General features: G+C 42.9%; 1 protein-coding gene across 4 annotated transcripts in view; it reads right to left on the reverse strand.

Moving 5' to 3' along the window:
* MYOF (myoferlin) overlaps positions 1-23,949 on the reverse strand; it is a 153,203-nt gene that overhangs the window by 51,116 nt on the left and 78,138 nt on the right. For all 4 annotated transcript variants that reach the window (XR_009252459.1, XM_058697186.1, XM_058697184.1 and 1 more), the window contains 7 exons: positions 13,956-14,133; positions 12,600-12,724; positions 9,622-9,728; positions 7,139-7,331; positions 5,596-5,751; positions 3,265-3,396; positions 778-941 (listed from right to left, as the gene is read on the reverse strand). Coding sequence is in view for 3 of the 4 variants with exons in the window: in XM_058697186.1 (XP_058553169.1) it covers positions 778-941; positions 3,265-3,396; positions 5,596-5,751; positions 7,139-7,331; positions 9,622-9,728; positions 12,600-12,724; positions 13,956-14,133 (1,055 nt within the window). In the remaining variant the exon portion in view is untranslated. The remainder of the gene's footprint in view (positions 1-777; positions 942-3,264; positions 3,397-5,595; positions 5,752-7,138; positions 7,332-9,621; positions 9,729-12,599; positions 12,725-13,955; positions 14,134-23,949) is intronic.

The raw sequence follows: 23,949 nt of genomic DNA on the forward strand, positions 1-23,949 counted from the left end.
AAGTTATTTAATTTCTGTAGTTCTCAGTTTCCTCACTTGTGAAGTGGAGATAATGCTATTATTTGTTGGGAGATAATTCTCTATGATTTCTTGTGTTTCTGCACAGTTAAGGATGTTTATATGAGGAATAATCTTGGAAGACAGAGAGAGTGTCTCTCTCTCTCTCTGGAGCAAAGGGCCAGCGGGCTTGCTAACCAATTGATTCTGGTTCCCTAAGCTCAGTTTCCTCTCCTGTTACACAAACCACTTCATGTTTAAGTGTCATCTGACCATCTGCTTGTCACTCTGTGGGAACTGACTCCCTATTCCCACAGAGTGACTAGAGCAAATGTTAATTCTGGTACAGCTATTGGGGCTGGCCGTGAAGTCCTTTGTCTCTGACCCAGGAGTCCTGAATCTCCTTCCAGCATCCATGGAAGTATAGCAGGTGACCTTGTTTGCTTGTTAAAAATCTCAGACCCTTCATAATTTCTGACACTACCTACCTTGTAGAGCTGTAGTTCAGATTCAACAAAGTGATTAGCACACTGGTGCTTAGTACACTGCTTGACACATTCACACATAATAAGTTCTCAACAAATGTTAGCACTAGGTGCTTTTTGTATTTCCTTGTTTTATTATGGGGCACCAATGACATATTTCAAGTTTCTATGGACTTGTGTTCAGTGAGTGTTACATAAATATTTCCAAGAATGATGATGGAGAAGATTCATTTAGCACTTTCTAGGGAAAGGCTTTATTGTCATCCCTGTTTTCTCAGAAAGTGGAAAAACTTACCTTCTTTCAGGATCAACTATCCAGTCTCCTTCCCATTCCCAGCCTTTTGGAGGTAAAAAGAATTCCCTCTTGAGTTTTATTTTTCCTGTGACATCCGAAAATTTATGACGACCGACTAACCCAGAAGTGCCCCATTTTCCAAACATAAGAGCCTGATTTTCATACTGTTAAAAACAAATTAGAGAAACACCATCAGAGAGCAAGAAATAAAGCCCACCTCTAAATGTTTAAGCCCATTTAAGCTAAACAATGATAGAAAGTAAAAAAAACTTTATACCTAGAAGGTAGGGACCTAACTCGAGCTGCTACTGATTATGTAATTTTGGGCAAATCACTCATCTTTCTAAGACACAGTGTTCCCATCTGTTAATTGGGGATAATACTACCAATTCTCATAGAATTGTTCAAATGTGCAAATGATTGTGAACAGTGGTATATCACACTAGTTGTTTCCATTACTATACTGAATGGCTCCAAATGGTTCTCTGAACCTAATTTTTATTTTAATTAAAAAAAATTTTTAAATATAATTTATTGTCAAATTGGCTTACATACAACACCCAGTGCTCATCCCAACAGGTGCCCTCCTCAATGCCCATCACCCAATTTCCCCTCTCCCCCCACTTCCCATCAACCTTCAGATTGTTCTCTGTATTTAAGAGTCTCTTTAGTCAACCTAATTTTTAAAATACCCACAAAAGTCATCAATTTATGAATGTGCAGGCTTCTAAGAGTTTACTTGTAAACAGTCTACTGTCTAGAACTTAGGGCCCATTTCCCCACAGAATCAACATTATAATTGATGGTACATTTCCTAGGCAGTCTACAAAGAACCTGTCTGACATATGAAGGTCCTTTAAGGGCCCAGCCTTTATGGAGCCTAAAAGTTCTGTGCCTTCATCCCCTCTGGAATATAGTGGGGATGAAGATCAAGATCTTTCTGGAAGCCCAGGTTCAGTGGCAATGACAGACTTTGGTTTACAGGGCATTTCTTTCTAAGTTGGAACTTATAAATCTACAAAGGTCTGCTCTTCACTCTGTCAACCATCAAAAAGGTTATGATTTGCCAGTGGTGAGTGTCCCTGTTGGGGTGCAAGCTGAAATTTCCATTTTTCTGCTGATGAGCCCACTGCAAAGATGATTTGCAAGTGACAGGGAAGTTTGACTGAGGTTGAAGAAGGAAGGAACAAGTCTGAATAGAGGCTTGATGGGGAAATTGGGTTCAAGCAACCACAGTAGTACCTGTCTCAGATATGGGCTCTGAACCTTGAAAGGAGATAAGCTTCAGGAAGCAGCTGAAGAAGCTATTGTTACAAGGGGCTGTGAGACTTGGGGGCATGCGCATGGCTTCTCCAGTTTCTAAGCGACAAGGACACAGAATAGAGGAGCAAGGTGTTCCCACTACTTCTGCTTGGAGGCCAGCATGGCTAGAATAAAATCCAGGCAAGGAATTTGGCAAGACTGTTAACACATGTGAAGCACCTCAGAGACCTCCAGAAATCTGGTAGGGGATGCAGGGTGATGGTGGATTCTGCAGAGAACAGAGGTGTGGTTTTAGCACAGGAGGGCAGGAACCAGTTGAAATGTCCATTATTGCCGTTAACGTGCCCCTACTGGTACTCATAGGTTGTGAGAATCTAAGGAAACTCATCACGCAACTAAGATGTGTGGATCACCTCTTTAATGTGAGTTGAAACTAGAGTCTGAGCTATCTAGTCTGAAAGATCTAGAAAGGGTGAAACGGAGCCCTGGACTGGTTGATCCTTGCTCAGTGCTAGCTAGCTTCTCCCAGCTGAGCTCCAGCCTCAGAGCTGGAGACAGGCCGATGTCAAGAAACCCTACGTGAATGTTGGAGCAAGCGTCTCCTGCACATGCCCTGATGCCATGACTCCACGTGGTCCAGTTGACTGTGCATAAGTATCAGACATTCCAGGCCTTCCGTGTGCCTTGCAGCACACCCTCTATTGATCTCCAGTGGCACTTCCGAGCCTGCTCTGTAAGGGCTCTGTGTGTTTCCCATGTATTTCACTGTTTCTCTAAGTGGTCCACTGAGGTCTCATATCCACCCACCCTGGAATCACTGCTGGTGCTCATCCCTAACTCAGTTACAGAATCAGAATCTCCCGGGTGGCCCTGGCAGTCAGCATGGTCAACAGGATACCCGGTTTTACCATCACTTAGAGAGGTTTCCCTATGTGAGGAATGAGTCTTCCGTGGTGCAAAGACCCCCACCCCCCAAGCACACCTCTCAAGGTCTGCACCTGCCCAGTGTCCTCATTCCTGGGTTGTCTGTGTATGAATCACTCTGGTGGGTCCGTCCCAATGTGGCCAATCTTTCCCTATGCCCCCAGAGGAAGGTCCCTCAGATGGGATTCTAGGTAGTGCTGATGGCTGTGGCTGTTTTTGATCTGTGAGCGTTTTCTCTAAGGAGGACATGTAAAAGGACTCCCCCACGGAAAGAAAAGATAGTCATGTCATGAAATGTACCATTTCAGCAAAGACGGTGAATGTTCCTTCTGCGAAGCTGTTGAACTTCTTCTCAACAGCACTCAGGCCCAGCCAGATGTTCACCCGCAGCTGCACAGGCACCTTGGGTCCGTGGTTGTTTTCCCGCGGATACTGTGAGATGCACAATAACACTGGCTGTAGCACACGCGGTGACGTTAAGTTCAAGCCACAAACAGACTGAACATCCAATCACTGTTCTCCTGTTCTCCCCAGCCTACTTTTATGTCAGCTTAGTTAAAATGTTTCCAAATGACCCTACAGCAGAGATTGTGATAACAACGAAAGCGGTGGTTGTCAAAATGTAATCCCTAGACCCCTGTGTGTCCTTGAGACCTTCTCAGGAGGTTCACGGAGTAAAACTATTTTCCTAATAATACTAACGTGTTACTTGTCGTTTTCCGCTGTACTGGCATGGGCACTGAGGGCACAAAAGCAGTGGTGGATAAGACTCTGGGCACTGCAGCAGGAATTGGGGCAGTAACACCAAAATGAACCTGTGGTGATAGTTTTCTTCATCACTCTCAGTAAAGAAAAGAAATGCCAATTTTAAATAAATCAGTAAAAGTTACTAATCTTATCAAATCACGATCCTTGAGTATATCTTTCACTTTTAACTTTTTTTTTTTTTTTTAAGTAAGCTCCATGCCCAAACTGGGGCTTGAACTTATGACCCTGAGATCGAGTCACATGCTCTACTGACTGAGCCAGCCAAGCGCCCCCTTGAGTACGTTTTTAAAATATTTTGTGTGATGAAATGGAAAGTATACACAAATTATTTCTGCTGCATATTACTGTATAGCTTGCGAAAAATCTCTTATGTGGTTGTTTGAAATGTGAACTGAATTAGCCTTTTTAAATTTACTTTTTAATTTTTTTAATGTTAATTTATTTTTGAGAGAGAGAGAGAGAGAGAGAGAGAGAGAGAAAACGTGAGCAGGGGAGGGGCAGAGAGAGAGGGAGACACAGAATCTGAAGCAGGCTCCAGGCTCTGAGCTGTCAGTGCAGAGCCTAACACAAGGCTTGAACTCACAGACCATGAGATCATGACCTGAGCTGAAGTCAGACGCTTAACTGACTGGGCCACCCAGGCACCTCTGAATTAGCCCTTTTATTTTTTTATTATTTATTTATTACTTTAAAAAATTTATTTGATTTTTTTAATATGAAATTTATTGTCAAATTGGTTTCCATACAACACCCAGCGCTCATCTGAATTAGCCTTTTTAAAAAATGTTTATTTTTGAGACAGAGAGGGAGAGAGAGCAAGAGAGTGAGAGAGCAGAGGGGGAGGGGCAAAGAGAGAGGGAGGCAGAAGATCCAAAGTGGACTCTATGCTGAGAGCTGAGAGCCCCATGCAGGGCTTGAACCCATGCACCATGAGATCATGACCTGAGCCGAAGCTGGATGCCCAAATGACTGAGCTACCAAGATGACCCCTTTTTGTTTTTTAATGGAAACGTTTTTTACTTGAAACAGTGATTTACAGACAAACACGGCCACTCAGACTTAGGTGTGGGGCAGACGTTTTTTTGAACATAAACCAAGTGAACCTGTTACTTCAAGGACGATAACTGACTGTATTCTATAGCCAATGATAGATGTCAGTCTTCCAAGTAAAAACAAGTAAGAATTTTTTAAAACTTGTAGCTGTCATGGTGAACTTCATAGCATCCTGATACATAAAGACTTTCCTGATGAGTAATATTAATAAATGTGATTTTTTTCCAATGTTGCAAGATAAAATGTGTCAACATTAGGAAAATCTGCATAATTTCATGAACTAATATTTTGTAAATGATCAATGCTAAATGTTACAAAATCAGGGATGGATAAAAGAACCATTCAAAGTACAAGAAAAACGAATGGATTTCCATGTAGCAGAGAATGAAAAGGTCACTGATACACTTTCAAATTCCATACTGCAAATAGCCGTTTAGAAGCTACTACTTGAGTCTGGTGTTGTATCAAAGATGTGTATCCACAATTATCTGAAAAAGATATTAAAATACTCCTCCCTTTTCCAATTACATATCTCTTTGAGGCCTGATTCTCTTCATGTACTTCAACCAAGCAACTTATTCCATCAGATTAAATGTACAAACAGATATGAGAATCCACTTATATTTCTGTGAAGCCAGGCATCAGACTACTCTCTGGGAATTATCACTCCAGGGGAAGATGCCAGAATGGGTAGGAATTGATCGTGATTGCCCTAGTAGTCCTTCAACGGTCAGAAAATAAAGCAGCCCCTTCTTGGGAATGTGGGGTTTGCATGTAAGTATTTCACATGACACGGTGTTGAAGCCATACCTTCAGCAAGATGGTCTGGGTTTTCCCACAGTATTTCCCAGATGCATTCTCACCACTGGTGGAGTATAAAACCTGATGTGCAGGAATGCGTGCATAGGCCAGTCTTTTCTCTCCCCGGATCATCCAGATGATAATGTCAGGCATACTGTTCTGTGGCTGGTCACATGGGTGGATGGAAAAGTAAGCAAAACTGGAGTTAGTCTAAACACAGAGGGACTGGAGACCCTGCAGGCTGGCTCCTCAGGGCTCCCCTTAGAAACTCTGTGATTAGGGCTCTGTCTGAATTCCTGAGTCGCACGTCTTCTGGGACCACAGAGTCTGTAGGGCGGGGAGGCAGGCTGTGGCTGGTCCAAAGGGAATAGAGTGAAGCAGGGTGGGGGCGGTGGCTTCACCTGCCAAAAGTCTGACCTACACAGCTCTGAGAGGTAGTTTAGGAAATACCCCCTCTTTTCTTGCCATCAGTAGTCAAGGGTTATTGGTTTCATATATTTCACTGGACACTGACCAAGTATCTCCACCTCAATCCAATATTTGCCAAATCTGAAATATTAATTTAGTCTTTTAAATCCCCCTTTTTTTCTGATTATAAAGGTGATATAAGTTGTCACCATAGGAAACTTGGAAAGTACCAAAGCATAAAAAGTAGAAAATAAAAATTACCTATAATCGCATGTTTTTTCAAATGTATTTCTTTTTTTTTTTTAAATTTTTTTTAACGTTTATTTATTTTTGAGACAGAGAGAGACAGAGCATGAACGGGGGAGGGGCAGAGAGAGAGAGGGAGACACAGAATCGGAAGCAGGCTCCAGGCTCTGAGCCATCAGCCCAGAGCCCGACACGGGGCTCAAACTCACAGACCGCGAGATCGTGACCTGAGCTGAAGTCGGACGCTTAACCGACTGAGCCACCCAGGCGCCCCTCAAATGTATTTCTATCCACAAATATATTATGACCCCCACCCACCCAAATCTCTGAAGGTCAATAGGAGGGGTCTTATACTCTCGTTTTTCCAGTACACAGAGGTTAATGGCAGCCAATATTTACCCAGCACCGCGATGTGCCCTACATCATGCTAAGCCCTTCATACTCATCATCTAAATACAATGCTATGAAGTGAGTACTACAATTATCCCATTTTATATATGGGGAAACTGAGGCTTAGAGAGGTTGCCCAAGGTTACATACAGTAGATCCAGGATTCAAAACCAGGTCTTCCCGGTCCCAAGAAAAGGTGGCACTTCAATCCTCTGTGCTACATAGATTTGCTGCTTTCTCCCTCTACTTGACATACTCTCTGATCTGTCCACTTTGAAGATCTTTCCAGAACCACCAACTCAAAATTCTTCTGTTCTCACTTCAGTGATATTCACCCCATTACCCATTACTATCCCAGCCCAGTCACTTCTTGGTCTCACCTCTGTCAGATTTGCTCAATATCCAAGATAATATACTACATTCTCTTACCACCTTCTCTATCCTTGGTGCCCCTCCACAGAATCCCTCTTCCATATCAAGTGACCTTTGTGTAGTTTAAAAGTCCTACCTCTTCAGTCAGCTGCAGCAGTTTATCAAGCCAGTCCTCAATTTCCGCCAGCGTGGACTTCACCTCTGTGGCCTCAGACCTCATCCTCACAGCTGCCTCGTGTATCTGGGAGAGAGATCGGGACCGCAACTTTTGGATCTGAGTGTCAAGAATTGTGACATTAGCTTTTCCTTCCATGAGAGGCAACGTGTACCTAAAAAAGAAAAGAAACAGATAATCTGTAGAATAGCTTTTCAGGCCTCAGAACTGTCAGTCATTTATGTTTGATTTCCATCTTGCAAGCCACACCAGTTTCCTGACTCATAAGCATGACCAGGTTTAAGCTGAAGTTGAGTGTGTGTGGCATTGGCAGAGCAGACCTGTCAGACAAACCCTCCTTACTCTCACGAGGAATGCAGGGGGATTAAAATTCCAAAGCAAGTTCTTGGGTTTGACTCAAGGCCCATGGAGTCACTGGAGAGAAGATGGCAACAGCTGCAGCCTTTGGGAGGAACAGGCCTTCCCTTCTTTTGCTTCTTAAAACTACTGTGCAGACCCACAAAATGAAGGAGGGGAAGGCAGATTACAGAGCATTTAGCAGAAGGGCTCTTAAGGACCATGCACCCCTAGGCAGTCCTGGGGGGGGGGGGCGGGGTGCTCAGGAGGTCTGCAAATCCCTGGAACTTATTTAAAAAGTCAGGCAGTGTGATGTATGATGAGGACGACATGCTTTGCAGCTATCTGGGTAAAAATCCTGGCTCCACCATTTACTAGTCCCGTGATGTGACCTTGAGCAGTTACTTAATCTCTTCTTTCCCTATCTTCAAATGCATGAAAATATTGGGCTGTTGTGAGAAATAAATGAATTAATATATGGAGAGCATTTGGAACACTCCCTACTGCAGAGTAAGGTCTGAATGAGGTCATCAAGCACTGCCTTCTTCATTGTCATGGTCTCATTAGATATTCAAAGGGGCCCATTAGCTCCCAAAACGTTAAGAACCACTTGTGTAGGCAAAGCTCCCATTAAAGTGAGAAGTCTAGAACAGCTGAGTTGGGGCCAGAATTAGCCTTCTTCTGCAGGGTCTTCCTCTCACTATGGCAGCTGGTGGGGGCCACAGGGTGAGGTTGTCATCAATTCCAGGAAGTTCTACTCACATTGTCTCTACTAAGAATTTCCATTGGTTTGAATTTCCCCTAGCTTCTTAAATGGAGGAAATCCTAGCACGACTTCTTTTAAACACAAGTTTCCTGATACATGAAGTTAAAAAGATTCCATTTGATTTTGAAAACACAGTTCACATCAATTGGGTACTTCAAAAACTGTGTAAAGAGGTCTTTCTGTGTTTTGCTCAGCAAATCCTAAAATTCATAGAATTTTCTACCTGAAGGCATTACCAAATGTTTCTGTTTGGTCACATTAAGTAGTTATGGCAATGCATTGGAAAGGTTAAGTCCCTGGAATGATCTGAGGCAAAAATGCATATGGAAGCAGCTAGCTCAAAAGTCACATTTGAGACGTTCAATAAATAGAAGTTGACTGGGTGTAGCATGTAGCAGGAAAAGTTGTGTGGATAAACCCCACCCTGGACGTTAGATGCATCGTTCACCCCCTTGGGCCTCTGTTTTCTCATCCATAAAATAAAGGGGACTGGGAGAGATGACCTGTTAGGACCCTGATTTAAATTTTCTGAATTTAAGCGAGAGCCCACCAGTGCTCTGATTTCAGCTGCATTTCAATGACCTAGCTAAACCACTAGAAGGCATAAGAAGACTTGGAGACTGAGGGCATTAGCCCCGAGGGGGACAAAAAAAAGCGGTCCTGTTTCTTGCTGCTTGTGAGAAGTTTTCAATATGCTTTCCTTTTGGAGTTTTCCTGTCCACTGCTCTATTAGCCAATATTTAAACTGAGTTTGGAATGAATCACTTCCCCTTTTGAGTTCCAAATGCCCAGAGTTCTGAGCTGTTTCTCTAAGTCACAGTTCTAAAAGGTTCTCCGGCTCAAGTCAAATCTACTGGCTTTGGGAAGGGAGCCTTAGATACAGTCTCTTAGGCATTCAGTAAAAAAAAGCAAGTAAAAAGGCTACTTCTAAAAATGTGTTTGTGCATTAGGAATGTGATTCTGAATGGCAAAATCAATGCTCCACCCCTAGACCCCATTCTCTGTGGGAGCCAGGCTTCACCCTTCTCCAGGAGGGGGGCCCACAAGCACAGGCCAGCATCCTCCTTCCTTGTCCCCACCACTTGCCTGAGGCTGCCCTGGGATGTTTCCTTCAGGGCCCTCAGCTTCCCCAGGCTGCTTTAGAATTGGCACCAAATCAGAAAGAACTTTTCCTGGTGGTGATTCAGAGACTCCTCCCAGTGACTAGGGCCTTTTGAAAAGCTTGACTAATTCAAATTCATTTTTTCAGGCCAACACTGGGAACAATCCTAGAGGCTCTCCTTACAGTTTCAGGGAGGAGAGCATGACTGGGAATTCTGAGATAGGAACAAGATCACTGTACCTTGTGTCTTCTATAACTTCGTCGATCAGCTTCAACCATAATTCGGCCAACTGGTTTGCAGGAATTTTACCTTGTATCCCTGATTTTAGAGCCTCTGTGTTTGATTGCTGGAGAGTTTGGAAAGAGAGGAAATAATCGGTTAATTGTGCGTCATGCCATTAAACCTAGTAAAGGTTTAATGTTCCTTTTCAAGAAAAAATATACAAAAGACTTGACAGAAAAACCAATGCATTTAATTTTTTACGTTTAGTAATGCTCACCATAGCTCAGCACTATTTACTTTTCTTCAAAAGGCAATCAACGCTGACATCTATAAGTAACAGGGCAATCTTTCATATATCCTTGACCTTTGAAACCATGTAAATATTTTATGTATTTAAAAAGTAAATAAAATAAAACCAATAAAGATGGGAGAAGGAATCCTACCATGGAATATAAAACAGAAACAAATGAACTATATGACTACACCAAACTGATCCAAATAATTTTTGAACACAATATTTTGATGATATACTCTCAATTTAAAGAAAAAAACCATTGGGGCACCTGGGTGGCTCAGTCGGTTAACCCATTGGGGCGCCTGGGTGGCTCAGTCGGCTGACTTCGGCTCAGGTCATGATCTCATAGTTGGTCAGTTCGAGTCCCGCATAGGGTTCTGCGTTGACCGCTCAGAGCCTGGTGCCTGCTTCAGATTTCTGCGTGTGTGTCTCTCTCTCTGCCCCCCCACTCACTCTCTCTGTCTCTCAAAAAAATGAATAAACGTTAAAAAGATTTGAAGAAAAGAACCATGAATATATCAAACTCTAAATTTGTTTGTTGCAGTGGTTTATCTATGGATATTAGGATTGAACAAATGAGCAAATGACGTTTCTCACTGTTGGAGAAAAGAGTTATAAATATAGAAATAGGGAAGACTAGAACAAACCTGTGACATTAGAATGGATTTGGAGTTAGGCTTATAAATTCATTGCTTTTCATATATTGATAGATCTAGAAATAAATCACATGTGAATATGTGTGTGCATGTGCCCGTCATTAAGTCTGTCCACTGAGAAGGCCTAGAAGCAATGGCATCTAAATAGTAGTGAGCATCTAATACCCAGATCTTGGTTTTCATACGATATTCCCGCTAAGAGGAAACAGAATTCTTCAGAAAATTGGCGATTTGAGAATTAGGGCAGAGCAGTACAAGATGAGCCCAGAATATACTATTGTGTCACTTTGAGCATCTGCTGACACAGATTGAGAGAGTGCCCACCATGATCATCAAAAGTCCTGATCATGGAAAGCCCCCATGTTGTCCAGATCAGCATGGAATAAGGATAGCCTGATCAATGCTGAGGAGAAGAACAAGGAAGAAAAAGGCCTGAAGAATACCCAAAACATAATCAGAATAGAGGGGTGACCAGTTCTTTACTAATTTCCTTGAGACGGAGGACTGGAAGTTAATACCACAACCAGACTGCATGTCAGGTGAACAATTATGCTTAACTTAAACTACAATTCTCCTTCAATATCATCTTTATAATATAAAACAATATATATTTTTTAATGTTTATTCATTTATTTTGAGAGAGAAAGAGACAGGGAATGAACACGGTGGTGGGGGGGGGGGGCAAGGGGCAGAAAGATGGGGGCGGAGAGAGAATCCCAAGCAGGCTCTGTGCTGTCAGTGCAGAGAGAGATATGGAGCTCAATCTCATGAACTATGAGATCATGACCTGAGCCAAAATCAAGAGTTGGCTGTTTCAATCCATAAGAGACTCTTAAATACAGAGAACAATCTGAGGGTTGATGGGGTGGGGGATATGGGAGAGAGGAAAATGGGTTATGGGCATTGAGGAGGGCACTTGTTGGGATGAGCACTGGGTATTGTATGTAAGCAATGAACCACAGGAATCTACCCCAAAAACCAAGAGCACACTCTGCACACTGTATGTTAGCCAATTTGACAATAAATTATATTAACAAAACCAAAAAAAAAGAGTCTGCCGCTTAACGAACTGAGCCACCCAGGTGCCCCCATAAAACAATATGTTTAGATTTTGCTGTGGAATCTTAGATCAGGTAAATTCCAGGACCCCCACATGTATTGGTCTTACCCTGACAGAGGTTAGACCTTAGAAAAAATTAATACTAATATAATCTGGAAATCAAAACACTAATCACACCAATTTAGTATCTTTGACTTAGAAATATCCCAACCATGTGCCCCTCCTCATCAATATCAACTAGATGGAAAATAACAGATACCACATCTATGCAGTTTCTGCCAGAGGGAACTCCCAACCTCCAAACAAGGAAAGTTCCCTCTAGTTTACAAAAAGAGCATAAAATGTCAGGCTCTGGTTCCTCTGAGCCCACCTCTTCCCACAGTGGAGATTTTTACTCAACAATAGAGCTCTAAGGGCTGCATATTTCTATTGGCATGAACCATTCTCCACACCACTCCTAACTGTGGCAGAACCTGTGGGTTGTCCTCCCACTTCAATATCCACCCCCCTCTTCCTCGGGAAGAGGACTTTTATCTGGCCTATGCCAACCCAAGCATAAGACGGCACTTCCCAGTCCCCTTAGAGTGAGATGTAGTTGTATGACTGGATTCTGGCCAATGGAAAATGAGTAGAAATCAAGTGTGTGACTTCTCGGTCTTTCCCTCCAAGGGAAAGGCCTGTGCCATCTACTTCCCCATTCCTCTTCCCTCAGGCTTGAGGGCAGGCTTAGTGGTGAGCAGCCTCAACCATGCAGACAATGACAACTCCTTAATGATGGCAGAGCAACAAGAGGGAAGGAGTGCATGTCCCCAACATCTCTGAACCTCCATGCCAGCCTTGGATCACTGATGTCAACTGTTACTAAAGAAATAGCTCTTATCTTGCTTATCACTATATTCTGATGTCACTTACAGGGCCTACCTTGTAACTAATACATAATTCACTCTGTCCAGTGGAAAGGAAATATAGAAAAGATAAACTTACCAGCCGTTCTGCCATGGTTAGGAGAGTGTTCACCGCATCCAGGCGATGACTAATGTCCTCCCAGTATGAAGTCAGGGTAACAACTGGCTTTGTGCGGGCCCAAGGCAAGTAATAATAGTAGTTTCCTGGTGTAGAACATTGAGGGTCAGTGAACATTGGACACTTAAACAACATGTCTATTAAGAGATGTGTAAAATGGGCTACAGGTTAATCCATCCATATGCTTGGGGAATGGTTTGGGGTGATCTTATTTATAAATTTTATCCAATGAAGCCACCAAGGGATAGACAGAAAGTTTTTTATTCATTCAACCTGTTCTGAAAATCTCTCTAAAATACCCTAGTAAGCCGAACGCAACAATTTTAGGATCTTGCAGTGGTTCAGGATCACCGATGATTACATAACACTGCAGCAGAAAATAGAGATGGGAGTTTAGATTATATGTGTTTGTACCTGAAAAGTGCTATTCTAAATATTTTTGTTGGAATTGGGGCAAGAAAAAAAATGATTTTCTATTTTGTAAAGCATGGATTCATGGGGTTTGGTATTACTTAGAACCTTACAGGGATTAACAATTACAAGCCAACTTTTTTCTAGTACATTTTATATTTTCACACTGCTTGTACAAAAATTAGGTAAAAATTATGGCAATACTGTTGGAACATTTGATCAGAATGTCTCTCTCCTTTCTACATACTCTTAAACCATTTGTTGATATCTTTACTTGCGCATTCTCATACTCCACTTTGTTATTTTATACACTAGAATGTACACTCCTTAAAAGCAGAGACTGTTTCTCATCCATGTTTGTTCAAACACAGCTATTTAATCCTCACAGGAACTCTGGAGAAGATAATGAAACTGAAGGTAAGAATTGAGTGATGCAGCTAAGGTCATAGTGCTGGAGAGTAACAGAATGAAGACCGGAAGCTTGATTTTCCAGGACCTGAGCCAGTGCCCCATCCATTTCAACTACTCAATCTAAGAGCAGTTTGGGGCTTGGTAGGGTGGAGTTGGGCAGGGTGGGAGCTGACTCTCACCAGGTGGGAACTCTGGGGACCTCAGAGTTCAGCAAGTCACCATCTTGTGATTTTACAAAACAGAGCCAGTGTAAAAGCTGAACACGGCAAGGGGGCTGGGGTTCAGACCCTGGCAAAGGGCCTGCAACTTCTTGGGTTTGACCTGTCTTGAAGGTGCTCAAACTCTAGCCACCTGTCTTTCCCATTTAATCTTTTCTTTCCACTAAGCATATGCTGAAGATAATGGCTGCCAAAGGGAGAATACGTTGGGTGCTTCTTGTCCTGTGATGCACCCACCGTAAACTTATGAGAAGAGGATGGTTAGAGGCAGTCTTACCATCAAATATGGCACGGCTGTATTGAGTAGTTGATGCCAAAGGCTTACAAGTTGTGTCAAACTTGTTGCCGTAGTTCCCAATGCTGACTTCAAACTGAATGGCCTCGCCAACATCTTGCAACATGGTGGCTGAATGGAACACGGCAGACAGGCTATACTTCCGCCTTCGTTGGTATTTCTGTAAAGTATGGGCAGACATAAGGCTCGGTGAAACTCCTTTTGCTCTTATTTATATGTGGGTGTCTGGCAGATGTAATTCTAAAACTAATAATTAGTATTGAATTAAATGCCAGTAGAAAATGTTCTTAAATCTAGCAGTTTTTCTTGTACTCATACAAGTGGGCAAAGATAGAAGTACCAGGATATTCACTGCAGTGTTGACTGAAATAGAAAAAAAAAAAAAAAATGAAAACAATACAAATGTCTAGCAATAGGTCACTGGTTAAACAAACTATGTTACATCCATATAATGCAATAAAGTTAGTAAAAAGGTAGATTCATATGTGCAAATGTATTTTAAGTGAACTCATTAATTATATATTTTAATATTGGCATATGCATGGAGAATGTGTAGAATAGAAATAAAATTGTTGACAGTTATATTGGGAAGGTAAAAAGATTATGGCTAATCGTACTTTCTAATTTATATGTTTTTAATTTTTTGAATTGCTTGAGTATTAATTTTCTTTTTCTTCTACTTTTTAACAAAATGTTTATTTATTTTTGAGAGAGAGAGAGAGTGTGAGGAAGGGGCAGAGAAAGAGGCGGACAGAGGATCCGAAGCAGGTTCTGCACTGGCAGCAGAGAGCCTGATGCGAGGCTCAAACTCATGAACCCTTAGATCATGACTTGAGCCGAACTCAGACGCTTAACTGACTAAGCCACCTAAGTGCTCCTTTAGTATTAATTTTCAAATAAAAAACAACAATAAAGATTTTTAATGTAAGACTTTAACTGAATTTAGGTGAACTTATTTTCCTGTTTTCTGAAACAGAAATCAAACGTTATTTTTTCCTTTTTCTCTTTTTAAAAAAATTACTGGGGGAGCGCCTGGGGGACTCAGTCATTTAAGCATCCGACTTCGGCTCAGGTCATGATCTCACGGTTCATGGGTTCAAGCCCCGTATTGGGCTCCCACGTCAGGTTCTGTGCTGACAGCTTGGAGCCTGGAGCCTGCTTCAGATTCTGCATCTCCCTCTCTCTCTGCCCCTCCCCCGTTTCCACTCTGTCTCTCTCTCTCTCGAAAATAAATAAACATTAAAAAAAAATTACTGGTTTATTGAGTGTGTGTGTGTGAGGGAGTTGAACATAGGGCCAAAAATGACCACACCAAGGATCTTTCAGCCTGGCAGAAATGACCATGAGCCCTTCAGGCCTTCCTTAATCCGAGCACATAAAGTCTCCTGAATCCACAGATTGCTCAGATGGCATCTCTCCTTCTTTGTGGATCATATCCTCACTGATCTTTGGGTACTCTGCCTTCTTTAGTCAAACAGAGCCGTGCAATGGTTGAAATTGCTGTACCTCATTATGTTCTAGGCGTTCTGCCACTTAATACCGTCCACATCTAGACTCTGTTCCGGATCTCCATCGGTATCCAATCTCTGTAGACACTTGTCAAGCTTAGGGGTGAGAATACCAGTGGTTACACTTGTCTACATGCTTCACTAGAGGGTTCATGGAGACCCATGAGTGATAATACTCAAATTGTTTGACGAATTTCTCACTATGGCAAGTTTACTTTGAAAGCCCTTAGAGAAGGAACTCCCGGATCTGGAGTCCTTCAATTTGAGATTTGGAGGCCACATTGCTATCAAACTTTGGCATATGCTGAATCTTCTGTCGTTGGATTTGCTCTTTTGCATTCCCACCTTGCTACCAATTGGTGCAGCATAATCTACGTAGCAACGTAATGACACATTTCACCTTCAAGAAGCTAACAAAAATTGGGGCACCTGGGTGGCTCAGTCGGTTGAGCATCCGACTTCAGCTCAGGTCATGATCTCATGGTCTGTGAGTTCAAGCCCCGCGTTGGGCTCTGTGCTGACAGCTCAGAGCCTGGAACCTGTTTCAGATTCTGTGTCTCCCTCTCTCCGCCCCTTCCCCGCTCATGCTCTGTCTCTCTCTGTCTCTCAAAAATGAATAAACATTAAAAAAAATTGTTTTTAAAAAGAAGCTAACAAAAATTACGTGATCCCAGTAGGATATTTGTCAACCGATTTCCTTTTCTTTTGTTATTCATCCATACCATGGCCTTTATTCTATTAAATGTATCACAATCATGGGCAGTTCTTCTGCCTTGTATGATGTAAGAATATGTTCGTTCATTCACAGAAGTACTTGGACAACAGTATCAAAAATTTCTTTTTTCAAATTGCGGTGAAACACACATAACATAAAATTCTCCACATGAGCCATGTTTAAGTGTGCAGTTCGGTGGCCTTAGGGACATCCACATTGGTGAGCTACCATCACCACCATCTATCCACAAAACTCTGCCCATCTTATAAAATTGAAACTCTGTACCCATTAAACCCCAACTCCCCATTCCCACCTCCTTTCTGTCTCTCTGAGTTTGGCTACTCTGGGTATCTCATGTAAGTCAAATCAAACAACATTTGTCCTTTTGCGACTGGCTTATTTCACTTAGTTCAATGCCTTCAGTGTCCAGCCATGTGGTAGCACATGTCAGAGTTTCCTTCCTTTTTAAGACTAAAGAATTCTCCATTGTACTGTTGAAAGATAAACTGGGGCATGTTGAAAAGTTTTAAGATTTTATTTGAGCAAACATAGATTGGATTGGGCAGTGACAAAGCAGAAGACAGCTACAAGAGCTGAGGAAAGACTTTCAGAGAGCAAATGTGGAAGGAAGGCAAGGACATTATTTGACTGGCGCTGGCTTAAGTGGTTGCATTATTTGGGAAAGTCTAGTTGGCTATTTGCGCTTCATTGTCCTTTGGTTTTGATTTCTTCACCTGGAAGCATTTACAGGCCTAAGTTCTGGTTTGCTTATGTAGGCTGCCCAGGCATAACGGCCACTTCTGTCTAATGGCATCCTTGTTTAATAAGTTCAGCAGTGTGTATATACCACATTGGTCTGTCCATTCATCAGTCGAAGGATTGCTATCAATGGACGGCTTCTATCTTTTGGTTATTATGAATAATGCTGCTATACACATGGGTGTACAAATATCCACTTGAGTCCCTGCTTTCAATTGTTTTGGGTCTATACACAGCAGTGGATTTTGGAATCACATGGTAATTCTACTTTTAACTTCTTGAGGACTGTTTTAAGAACATCTGACAGGGACTGTAGTTTGTTGTCTTGAAGAACCACAGGACGTGCCACTATTACAAAGTCTCTGTTTTGGTTATAAGGATTTTTGACATGGTACAAGGGAAACCCTCAATAGGATTTCATCAGAAATCCTTCTGAGTTTCAATCTTTCTTGAAAGTCTTTCCAAAACATTGGTTTGAAAACTTAGCTGCGTACTGAATCACCTGAAGGGCTTTGAAATATCCTTATAGCTGGGTGCCACATCCCAGAGACTGCCTAGCACTGTGAATTTAAAATTTTTCCTACTTACATTAGTCCACCGTCACTTTGGCAGAGAGGGGGTTGGAGACTTTTATCGCTTGTCGGGAGTCCCTTTAACTATCCACACCTAAGCCTCCTGAACTATCCATCGTTCAGGAATGCTGTGGAAATTCTGGGTTTGGTTTAAATTGTGTGAAAATTAGAAAGCAGGAAGTTATTTGTATTAGTCAGAACTTCTATATACAGCATAACTTCTTTGTAAACCATCTGGGATGATCTAAGAGAAGGGAAGGAGCAAAAATATGAGACCTAATTTGGGGCCTAAGTCAGGGCCCCCCCCAAATGACCAGCATTTAAGCTGGGGCCATCTGCTAATAGAGGGTGCAGAGAAGAGAGAAAGTGCATGGGGAGGCTGTGGAAGGGGTGGGAATGCCACTTCCGGCTGGGCTGGCTCTGCCTTGCACATCTCTACGTGGCCACGATTCCATTAGATCTCCCTGGGTTTTCCTGAGCATAGCTCGCAGTCACCTGCACCCTGGTAGCACCCTCACCCTGAAGAGTTTGAGCTCTAAGACAGTAATTTGGGTTTTGGCCATCACCACACCTCCCAACAGAGCGGCACACTGTGTGAGCAAGCCGCTCAAGATGGAGCTGCAAACTGGGTCGCTTCACAGGTCCAAACTCCACAAGGGGCAGGGGATCTACATCTGCTCACCTGCCCCAGAGCCAGGCTCTGGACTGTGAAGTCTAGAATTCTGCCCTCCCCCCAGCCCTTTCTCACTTCCCCTGTGCCTCAGGGCTCAAAGAGGGGGAGAGAAGAAGAAACAAACAACAAAGTTTAGAAAAGTCAGGAGCCTCAGCTTTTGTTCCCTGTGTTGCCTTTGGGCAAAACTGCTCATAATGGGGAAAGTTAAAGAATGTAAATTATAATCTACTGAACACTGACGGATGTTTCTTTGACTTTGTAGGGCCTTGGGGCTCTCTTTCCAATCATCAAAGACCGGTGTGTGTGGTAGATGCAGGTAGTATCAGAGTTTTAGGAGTAAATCTGGAGAAGGTGTGATTTTTGTCAAGCAGAATACCGAAAAAGGGGTAACAAGTAACAGCTCTTAAAACTGGCTGGGGGACCACCAGGCGTGGGACATTAAGGATCAGTGACAAGGAGACTGTGCCAAAGAAAACTGCCCGACTTGCCACCTTTGGTCTATTTACTAAAGGCGGCTGACAACTAGCGGAGCTGGTGGAAGAATCTGAATGTGTTCTTTCAAGCAATATTTGTTGAGCACTTACGTGGGCCAGACGAATGGGAGAACTCAAGGAGGTTCTAATTGAGCAGAAGACAGAACGCATGTTCATAAAATGGTCCCAAAATATGTTAGGTCACACACGAGAAGACTGGGAAGGAGTAGGGTGGAAGTGGTCTAGGAACAGATCCCAGATGGTGGAGACAAAACGATGGCGTCCTTTAGTGACTGGGCAGAGGTTTCAGAAGCCAGCAGGTGTCTGAATAGAACTGGGATGCCACACTTCATCTTCTACCTGCCTGATTCCTTAGGGAGGTGGCCACAGGTGGAACCCAGCTGCATCTCTTCAAGGATCTCTAGACTGGAGCCAGTTCAGCTCTAAGGAGGCGGGGCAGCTCTATGGTGACTGAGTAGGAAAAATTCACTCTCCCTCCTGTGTTCCTCCTTTACTCTCGCAGGACTACCACACTCCGAACACTTCTGATACCAGACGTGTAGTGGATTTTCCCACAGCACGCAATTCTGCAACACCAGTTGGGTGTCCTACACGTGAACTCAATTCTGACACTATCTACCCAGAGACAGAACGTCTCAGTCCCACTAGACTGCCCCATCCCCGCTTCAGATCCCTGTCAAAAGTCCAGGTTCTGATCGATCGGGTATAAAATTGGAGGCTCCCATGACTTCCTCCTCAGAGTTGATTAACTTGCTAGAGCAGCTCACAAAACTTGGGAAGGCAGTTTACTTACTGGTTACCAGTTTATTATAACAGGATATGATAAAGGCTACAGGTGGACATCCAGATGGAACTGCTGCATAGGACAAGGTATGTGGCGGGGACACGGAGCCTCCACGTCCTCTCTGGGCACAACACTCTCCCCAAACATGCATGTATTCACATCCCAGAAGCTCTCTGAATCCTGTATTTTGGGGATTTTGTATGGAGGTTTCATCACATAAGTGTGATGGATCATTAACTCAATTTCTAGCCCCTCTCGGGAGAACAGGGGATAAGGCAGAAAGTTCCAAGCTTCTAATCATGGCTTGGTCTTTCTCATGAGCAGCTTCAAACTAGGAGCCCATAAGAGTCACCTCACTAGAACAAAAGACTCACCTACCACCCAGGAAATCCCAAGAGATTTAGGAGCTCAGCGTCAGGAACCAGAGTCAAAGAGCAAATACTAGCACTATGATTTCACAGCAACCAAGTCGCCCTCTTGAACACGACCAGAAATTTCATTATTTGCGTATGACCTGGAACATGGGATCTTTGGAAATGGGAAAAGGGTCAGGATTATCTTCGAGGCCGATGGTTCCCGGTGGTTACACAAATCTGCTCATCTCACTCTCTTACCAGGCTCCTGGTTGCCTGCACTGTGGCTGTGTCTTCAGAATCTCAGCTCCTCTCCTGCTTTTTAATGTTACTGGGATTTTAGTTTATAGATTTCGTTTTTGCTTTTATTAAATTTATGACAGAAGCCATTTTGCTATCTGGGTTTAATTATTTGGATCAAAGAAAAGTAACTTTGTTTTCTATTTCAGTTTATAAAAAGCTGTTCTTTTATACTGTTGACATATACTGTGGCGACTGTATACCGTTGGCTCTTTGTTTTTTGAGTTTCTTTTTGGTTTTCTTTTTTACTAAATCTATGACACAGGCTTCTTTGCCTGTATGTATTTAATTATTTGGAGTAAAAAAGAAAAAAGAATTCAGTTTTGCATTTTAGCTACCATACTTTGTTGAGTCTCTTCCTATCCCTTCCCTCTCCCCCTGTCTACTACGAGTGCTTAAAATAAAAAGAAAGGCCACGAACTTAAATTCTGTTCTGGTGACAGCACAAAGTAAAGAGGCACTGTAATTGCTGAGAACCCATGGCCGCATTTCTGCCTAAACCCAAGTTGTAGCTGGACTCTTCAAGAGCCAATCTATAACAACTCAAGTCCAGAACCACCCATGCCATACCATATGTCTCCATAGAGGCCTTTGGGGTTTTTTTTAGCTATTTTCTTGCACGATCCTGGCAGTAAATGGCATGTAAGCTGCTCCACTTTCCCACCCACCCTCTCTTCTTTTTCCTTTTTCTAAATTTGTTCTTAAGATGTGTTACGATTCCTCACCTTCAGAATTGATGGTGGTATGGGGTGGATAGAAAGACTCACACCAGGATCTTATTGACCGGGGGAATTTGTTTTGGCTCTGTGTCTCTTTAACAAGTAAACAACCAAAACAAAATGAGTATACATTACATGATCCCACCACATACACTTCTTATAGAGATTCGTCTTGATTTATGACCTCATCTGCAGAAGCAAGTTTGGAAAAGTCAGGATAAGTCCAGCACTAAAGGTCTTCAAGGGTCCCCTGTTGTTACTATGTTATGGTAGATTTATCATTTGCAAGGATTATGTTCCTGAGATCATAGCAAATCCCAAAAGTCAATAATGTCACAATATTCTATCATTACCCCCATGAAATGTAACAAAGTAACTGAAAACTCTGGGGGACTGCTTCAGATCCTATGTAAGAGTTGTGCACCAGGGCACCTGGGTGGCTCAGTCGGTTAAGCAGCCGACTTCGGCTCAGGTCATGATCTCGCGGTCTGTGAGTTCGAGCCCCGCGTCGGGCTCTGTGCTGACAGCTCAGAGCCTGGAGCCTGTTTCAGATTCTGTGTCTCCCTCTCTCTGACCCTCCCCTGTTCATGCTCTGTCTCTCCCTGTCTCAAAAACAAATAAAACGTTAAAAAAGATTAAAAAAAAAAAAGAGTTGTGCACCGGTGTCAGGAATAGAGAAACACAGAGCCTCACTCTCATGGACATGCAGACTGGGTGATGGCTAGGTGCACTGACCAGCACTCACACACCTGCTTTTCTGCACACCTGACTCAATTTCTCACCTCAGCAAAATCACTCCTCGCTACACATCAGAAACTCCAGGATAACTCAAGAGTGGTCAACACCATTAATGCTAAATCCAAGAATGGCATTATGGCACCATTGGTGGCATGATGTAAGTCACAAATGGTATTATTTATGTGTCTGTATATCAGTGGGAATAGGTAGGATGACAAGGAGTAGAGTGATGGAGAGACACTTTATAATTTCTTGAAGACTTATCTCCCAAGAGTTCTTAACCTAATCTGGCCTTTATATCCACTTGTTTGATAGGCTGATTCAGGAAATAGAAGCAAGTGCCCTAGAATTTTTTATTGGATACATTAATGTATAGAAACTGGGAAAACTATGACTTAAAATTTCTAAGCAGTTTCCGATTCTAGGAGTCGAGATATGAATTGACATTCAAGGCAGACCATTGCTTTGTTTAGAAAACTTCTTTGGACGGACCTTTAACTATAATACAAAACACACACCTACCGGGGTTCTTTTCACCATTTAAATAACCTGACTTCAACTGTTCCATTTGGTCACATGCACTGTTAAGTGTATGTTTTAGCCAGAACTATGTTATAATCTGTGCTCGTAGAGGGGGGAGAAGTGATCCTTTCCCTGTGAGAACTTGGACTGATGCCCTGTGGCTTGCCGGTGGTAGGTGTAAGGTTCCTTCCTGAGGCTGAGGGGTGGAGACAGAGGTAACCTGTGAAAGAATGTGTGGCCCAGTCTTCTCTTACAGGGGAAGACACAGGCGCTGGATTGAAATCTGTGTGGCTCATGAATAACAGGACTCCTAATGTTCCAAACACGCCAAGACCGAAAAATCCAGAATATACTGCTTTGGACTCTAACCTCCTAATGTTGTCTTCTTGGGAGTCCATGAACAAGGCTACAATGGTCTGGGGGAGAAGAGAGAGTTTCCTCTAAAGGGAGTAGATATTTTCCTTGTCACTCATCCTGAAAGGGGAAAATCTCACAACAGGCAGACATGAAACTCCTAGAAAGGAGAAGGCCTTGTTTGGGTGGGAATTCATAGCACTCGACACGGACGTTGAGGTGGCCATGTGTACAGGGTGGTGTTGGGAATAGGGGCAGGTGGGGAGCCGAGCCCTGCCACAGTAAGCAGGCTAGAGAGAGACAGGGAGGCCAACTGCAACAGACCCAGAAAGCTGGTCTGAGCGCAGAGCTTTGAGATTAGCCATTTCAAGTTACTCATTTCACGGTTTCCCTACTCTTACCTCTTACTGGAGGTAAATGTCTTTCTAAAATTGCCATTTGGTTTCTGACATAATGTGGAGACATAAGAGAAGGGTCTATCCCATGCCTGGGACGGAGGGGAAGGTGAAGGAGACAGCTTCAAGAAGCTTGTTGGGTCAGGGGTGGAATCCAGCAAAGAGTGGCCCTGGGCACGGAGCCATAAGTAAGCTGGATGCTCTGGCAAACAGTTCAGATTTCTGGAACACATAAGCATCAACCCGGGATTCTCAGAAATAGGTGGGGGAAGATGTGGTGTACACATACAAAATGGAATATTATTCAGTCATGAGAAAGAAGGAAATCCTGTCATTTGTGACAACATGGACGGACCTGGAGGGCATCAAGCTAAGTGAGATAAGCCAGACCGAGAAAAACACTGTATGATATCACTTATACATGGAATCTAAAAAAGTCAAACTCTGGGGCGCCTGGGTGGCTCAGTCGGTTAAGCGTCTGACTTCAGCTCAGGTCACGATCTCGCGGTCCGTGAGTTTGAGCCCCGCATCGGGCTCTGGGCTGATGGCTCAGAGCCTGGAGCCTGTTTCAGATTCTGTGTCTCCCTCTCTCTCTGCCCTCCCCCATTGATGCTCTGTCTCTCTCTGTCTCAAAAAATAAATAAACGTTAAAAAAAATTTTTTTAAAAAGTCAAACTCATAAAGACAGAGAGTAGAAGGGCGGTTACCAGGGGTTGGGGAATTGGGAAGATGTTGGTCAAAGTGTACAAACTTGTAGTTAGAAGACAAATTCTGGAGATGTAATGCAGTGCGTAGTGATTATAGTCAACGATGCCATATTACATGCCTCAAAGTTGCTGACAGACTAGATCTGGAGTGTTCTCACCACAAAAAAGAAATGATAATTATGTGACATGATGGCAGTGTTAGCTAACACTACAGTGGTAATCATATTGCAATATGTAAGTATACCAAATCAACACACCATGTACCTTAAACTTACACAGTGCTATGTGTTAATTTTTTAGAAGTCAAAAAATAAAAATATTAATAAACTAGCATATTTATTTTTAAAACTCATAATAACGGTATAGGATGTGTTGGAAATGAT

Source organism: Neofelis nebulosa, chromosome 13 (genome assembly GCF_028018385.1).
Source record: "Neofelis nebulosa isolate mNeoNeb1 chromosome 13, mNeoNeb1.pri, whole genome shotgun sequence".
In the NCBI taxonomy this organism is placed as follows: domain Eukaryota; kingdom Metazoa; phylum Chordata; class Mammalia; order Carnivora; family Felidae; genus Neofelis; species Neofelis nebulosa.